Here is a 6439-nt window from a genome sequence, read left to right on the forward strand (position 1 = left end):
TTTATTTTTGATCCAAAATTCAGCACTTATTGTGTACCTGCTGTAAGACTGAGAAAAGATAAATGAATCTACCAATGTAATACAGTAAAGTTATATCAACATATTGAAATTCCAGGGTGAAATAATACCATACCATTGATCTTTATTAAAATTACAATATATTAAGTAAATTAAATTATTAAAACTGACATAAAGGTTAGTGTTTATTATTTATTTTATCTCTTCATTCTGAAAAATATAACTTCTTTCATCTATGAATATAATTTGGAAGATTTACACAAATGTAGATAGATAAAAGCAAGTTCTATTCTTTTCAAAGGACAAAAGTTGAAAAAATAAATTTATTCAAGTACTGAATAATTGAACTTAATTATTTGTTTGTGGAGATTTAATTTTATCATGACAAAGACTTAAATAAAGCAGAAGTATTTCAAGTCAATTGACAATTCTAATTACATTTACTTGAAATGGTAACTTCCATGCCCATATGTAAAAATAACATACATAATTAGAATTTGATAGTTAATAATTAATGTATTTTAAAACATATTATTCATGCAAACATTTATATATCAAAAGTAAACACAATCATAAATATAAATTATATTTACTCTAAGTGTCATTTATCTATCTATCTATCTATCTATCTATCTATCTATCTATCTATCTATGTCTTCTGAAGCTTTTGCTTTGAAACAAGATGAATGTTCTTATAGTTGTATGACCCAAGTTCTATCTTCATTGTCTTACAACAACTGAGATTTATAATTTTGAAGTATAACAAGTCACTGTCTGCTAGCCTGACCCTTGATAATTTTGCTAATTATGTGGTTGTATCATCATTTCTTTATAGCTAAACTCATTAGTAGGACAATTGACTTTAGATTTTTCTCATTAGCTCACACTATATACAAAGTGGAGACTCAAAGAAAGCTTGGAGGTAAATATGCAACTTCCATTTCATTACAGTCATAATACCTCTTGAGCATATAAGCTTTCTATATAGAAAGACACTTCAGAGTTACATAGAAACTTTTGACACCAGAAAATATTTCTGTGTATTTTGTCACAAAACCAAATTGACATGTAACATTGAAAAAGTGAAAGTCATAGTATTAAATTTCCTGGTATATTTGTAATTTAACCTAAGTTTTTATTTATGAAAATTAAGTAGTACATATCATTCATAATGTCACAAATATAAAACAGGGGAAAATAATTGTCAAAGGAGATTAAGAGTTGGAACCCTAGGACAGGGAAGTAGGCTCAGATACTTTGGTCACCCTGATAAGCCTTTAGAAACAGTGATCATGGGAGTGTTCACATAACTGGGTTTAATGCCTTGGTTTTTCTTTGACTATTTGTGTTTATTGTATTGCTTGTTCCTTGACTATTTGGATCTATTGTATTGCTAGACCCTCAACTAGAACTGACCTTAATACTTGCATGTAATCAAAATGGTATAAAGGCATAAAGGAGGAGGGGGAATGTGATAGGGGGTTCTAGGGAGGGAAAATGGGGATAGGAGATGACATCTGAAATGAAAATAAATAAAAAATCCAATAAAAAAAGAGTTGGAGTCCTAAATATGTTAAATTATTTTTCTTTATTTATTTTATCTTTTTAATTAAGATGTAATCAAGTAATTACTACCCTTTTATTTCCTTATTCTACTCCTTTCCAGGTTCCCCTTCCCTATCAAATTGATATATTTTTTATTGTTGTAGTATGTGTGCATACGTGTGTGTGTGTGTGTGTGTGTGTGTGCATGTGTGTGTATGTGTACAAATGTGCCTTTCTGAGTTTATTTTGTAATATGGTTTCAGGGTTAACCACTTTATCTTGGATAGCCTTCATGGTACCCTTCTCCTTTCCCCAGCTGTCATTAATCTCCTGTGTTTTTTTGTGGGGCTGAATCTGCCCTTTGGAAACTCCCCTTTTCATGTTAAGAAGCACACTTATGTTACCATTGTTCCTTGTCTTATTAACATACATAATTTCAGGGAGAGTATTTTTCACAGTAGACTTTCTGGTATCTGGCTCTTACAATCTTTCCCCATTCTCTTCTGCATTGTTCTCTGTACCATAGATGTGGGAACTTTGCAGTTGAATATTTATTGGGCCGGGAACCTCCACAATCTGTTGGTCTCCATTTGCTGTAAAGAGAGACCTTTTTGTTGAGTTGTACTTGCAAGTAACTATAAGATTAAGATTTAGAATATATTAAGGAGTTACTTTGGTTTAGCAAACTGACAATAGTATATTATTTTCTAAATTCCATGGTCCCACAGACCCACTGAAGTTGGATAGATTTATAGAATTCAGAATGATATTCTTCCTGTTTAGTTGGCCTTAAGTCTGCTGAGTCTTACATTGGCTATTGCCAATTGTATGACACTATTGTACCTTTATGACTCTATTTGTCATGTTGATTATTTTTGTGGATCATAGATGTCACAGCTATATAAGACTATTGATTGCTTCCATTCTTAGCAACTTGCACAGAATTTCGAGTAGTACTCAAGCTAGACCAGAGAAAGGAAATTTTTAGAATAATAGATGCAGCTCATCCTGCATCCCAAGTGTGTGATATCCTCATCAGCAGTGCCTTATCTCTAACCTCTTAGAGGCAGTAAAAAGCAACAGCAATAGTCTCTATTTTTAATTTTTTGAAATTTGTTTTAGGTTATCATAACCAAAATGAGGTTTCTCATACTTAAAACTAGGAATTTTATTAGTATATGGTTCTTGTGGGGACCATTGTTAGAAAAGGGACAATATTATATATACTTTTCAAAAATTTAGGTAAACATAACATAATATGGTTTCTTGAGGATTTATCAGTAAACCTTGTAGCTATTGACTCTCCTCCATCCTTCCCTGTCTATGTATAAATAAATCAATATTTATTATTTAGTTATATTAAACCATATGATGTCTCTGCTTGAATTTAATAAACACCAAGTTCTTTGTATACTCTAAACCATTGTCTTTCCCTCCTCAGGTTTGAAAAAAAGAAAAAGGAAATGGTTACTGAGAACTGTACAGTAGTTACTGAGTTCATTCTTTTGGGATTGACTGATCGTGCTGAACTGAAGATGATCCTCTTTGTTTTATTTCTGGTGATTTATGCTGTTACCTTGTTAGGGAATCTGGGGATGATTCTATTAATCTGTATCACTCCCAAACTCCACACACCAATGTACTTTTTCATCAGTTGCCTATCATTTGTAGATGCATGTTATTCATCAGTCATTGCACCAAAAATGTTGATTAGTTTCTTGGTAGTAACAGAAACCATCTCTTTCTCTTCCTGCATCATGCAACATTTGTTTTTTGGAGTGTTTATTACCACAGAAGGTTTCCTGTTGTCAGTGATGGCTTATGATCGTTATGTGGCCATTGTCAACCCATTGCTGTATAATGTGTCCATGTCTAAAGGAAAGTGTATTGTGCTGGTCATTGGGTCAGTCATAGGTGGAACTATTAACTCTTTGACACACACCATAAGTTTGAGTAAACTGTCTTTTTGTGGGCCTAATATAGTAGGTCACTTCTTTTGTGACATACCATCGTTGCTGGTACTCTCATGTTCTGACACCTCCATGAATGAATTTTTGCTCTTGATCTTCTCTGGAGTTATTGCCATTGGTACTCTCTTGATTGTGGTCATATCCTACTTATTTATTGCTCTGGCCATTTTGAGAATACGTTCAGCTTCTGGACGACAAAAAGCCTTCTCCACCTGTGCTTCTCACCTGACTGCTGTGACTATATTCTATGGTACCTTAAGCTTTAATTACATTCAGCCAAGCTCCCAGTATTCTGTAGAACAAGAGAAGGTGGTGTCAGTGTTCTATACACTGGTGATTCCCATGTTAAACCCAATGATTTACAGCCTCAGGAACAAAGAGGTAAAAGAAGCTACAAAAAGAGCCAAACAAATGAAATTCTTCTCATGTTAATACCACAGTAGTAAAATTTCTGTCATAATTATCAGCCATTTTTCACTCAGTAAAATTTACATTGAGTCAGTACATTTTAATTTTTTTGTTTAAAAGTTCTAGTCTTAATCTTTACTTTTTAAGATAAAGAAACACCTTTAAAAGTAAACAATTTGGTGTGTAATATCATTAAAAATTTAACTTAGATGAACTTTGTTTGAAATATCATTATTATATGAATTTTTCAGCAGATAAAATATTAAATATATTTGCTATTTACAACCTAAATAAATACAAGAGAACATAATGTCTTTTGGAGATAAATAACAAGTTTTGTAATTAATGAAAACATTTATGATATTATATTGATTTTGTCTTTAAAATCTACACTAAGTTTTGAAACATAGTGAAATATCTGTTCAATAAAGTATTTAAACATAATGGTATTGTTTTACTTGACTATTCTACAATGTATTTATTAAGTTATTTTCTCTATAGATATGAAGAGACTAACAAGCAAATATAATTGCATAAAAATAAGTGCATCATTTCTGACATCCTAATCATAAATATGTATTTGGAATGACAATGCTGTATAGTAGGTACAATTAGACACATTTTTATCCTTGTCTATCTTCAAGATTTTTTCATATTCTGAATTAAATATACTTTCAGAATTCTTTAAATATTTTAATGGTATATATATACATGTTAGTTTAGGTCTTTTATTATAAATTAGTTGCTTACATGAGTACATAAAACTTACTTAAGAACACACATCCTACTAAAATACTCTTACTAATATTATAGTGGATTTGAATCTTGAAAAACAATATATTACCTACTATTTTCTGCTTTTTAGACCAGTAGTAACATTAAATTAAAGCATTTAAAGTAATCAAATGTTTTACAATGAATGAAAATGCACTGATATTTCACAATGAATTTAATAATTTTACATTGCTATCCTTCCTCTGGCAGTATAGTTACATTCTTTTGTAAGTTAAAAGTACAATTTAATATTTTTTGACTGCATTAAAATATATTTGTATAAAGGATCTCTGTATTCTAAAATGAGAAAGAAACGCCATGGAGTTGAGTGGGAGAGAGGAAGGAAGGATCTTGGAAGAGTTTGGTAAGAAAGTATGATTAGAATATACCATTTGAATTTTTCTCAACAGCAACAAAAAGTAGATGATTTTGAATACAGAGATTTTTGGCATAGCACACAGTGCTACTTTCAGGGTTTAAAGTAGTGATGATGTCTACTACTGCATAATGGGATATGTGTTGTTTCTGTATATCCTACTAGAAGAGCCATCTTCATTTGTAATGCTAACATCTACATTGTGTAATGCTAATAGTTGATCACAGTAATGACTAATGATATGCTCAATATCAGTTGAATATTTGAGATTTTATATTTTTGTGTATCTTTGTGTGTAATGTACATAATTATGCTAATATATGTGTGAGGGTGCCTATGAAAATATATGTATGTGCTTGCTCAGAAATGAGATTGATAACACAAATCTTCCTCAATCATGCTTCCACTTTAATCTCTGAGATGGCATCTCTGAGTTAACTCCACAGTTCCTTCATATCTGTAATCTTACCAGGCAGGGTGTTCAGGAGGTTCCTCATTTTCCCCACCTTTCAGGGCTGAAATTGCAAGTTGATGTCTACAAGCTACTTTACACTTGAATTCTGGAGATCAGATTGCAAGTCTTCTGGCTTACCCAGACAGCATTTTCTCCCAAACCCTGATATTTGAATTTATGAGAATATGTTTTGTTCTTGTACATATATTACTACATTCAAAACAGTAAATAATGATATAAACACTTAAAGATCAATTAGGGAAATCAATGTGTAGATAGGTATGCTTTTGTGATGAATTACCATAGGTTTTTCCCAGTTATACTGTACTATTATAGTTGAAAATCACAATCTGCACTAGGCACTGTGAGAAAAGCATTCTTGTGATTTGAAGTTACTATTTTAATTTTGCCATGGACATGATAATCTATTGAGAAAATATTCATGAGCTTTACTATATCTAAATGTTACTAATCATAGTAGAATTGTTATTTCTACATATACATACACAAGCAAATTAAGAAGCTAATAATTATATTTAGAATGCTACCTTAAAAATAGTAAACATACATATTAGTTAGCAGATATCACTTACAGCTATGGAAATGCAGATTTGAGCAAAAAAATCTGTTTATTAAGTAAAATTTGTTTTAAGAGAATTATAATGTTTATATTAATCATAATGTATACCAAAAAGGGGAAAATATTTTTTGCATTGAAAGTTAGTTAAAATCAGAAAACTTTTCTCTCAAGAGAGCATTATAACAGAGCTTGGCAATGTTATTTATTCTATTATACTTCAGAGTTCAATAAAGTATTTCTAATATAAATTATTGTTGGTTTTAAGAACAGAAAATTTAAGATGTGTCTCCTTGTTGGCTATGAGCACTGAAATT

The 6439-nt window shown here is 31.0% G+C and overlaps 1 protein-coding gene across 1 annotated transcript; it reads left to right on the plus strand.

The window, feature by feature from the left end:
• The first annotated feature begins 3026 nt into the window (after window positions 1-3026).
• On the plus strand, window positions 3027-3965 carry LOC114631079 (olfactory receptor 1052). Its single transcript, XM_028779381.1, has one exon. It carries the CDS (start codon window positions 3027-3029, stop codon window positions 3963-3965), a length of 939 nt encoding a protein of 312 aa, XP_028635214.1.
• Window positions 3966-6439: the final 2474 nt, after the last annotated feature.

This window comes from Grammomys surdaster, unplaced genomic scaffold, assembly GCF_004785775.1.
Source record: "Grammomys surdaster isolate TR1022 unplaced genomic scaffold, NIH_TR_1.0 350, whole genome shotgun sequence".
NCBI classification, from domain to species: domain Eukaryota; kingdom Metazoa; phylum Chordata; class Mammalia; order Rodentia; family Muridae; genus Grammomys; species Grammomys surdaster.

Bases quoted from the DNA above. Each gene is read 5' to 3' on its own strand.
- LOC114631079 (XM_028779381.1), top strand. From the start codon at position 3,027: ATGGTTACTGAGAACTGTACAGTAGTTACTGAGTTCATTCTTTTGGGA.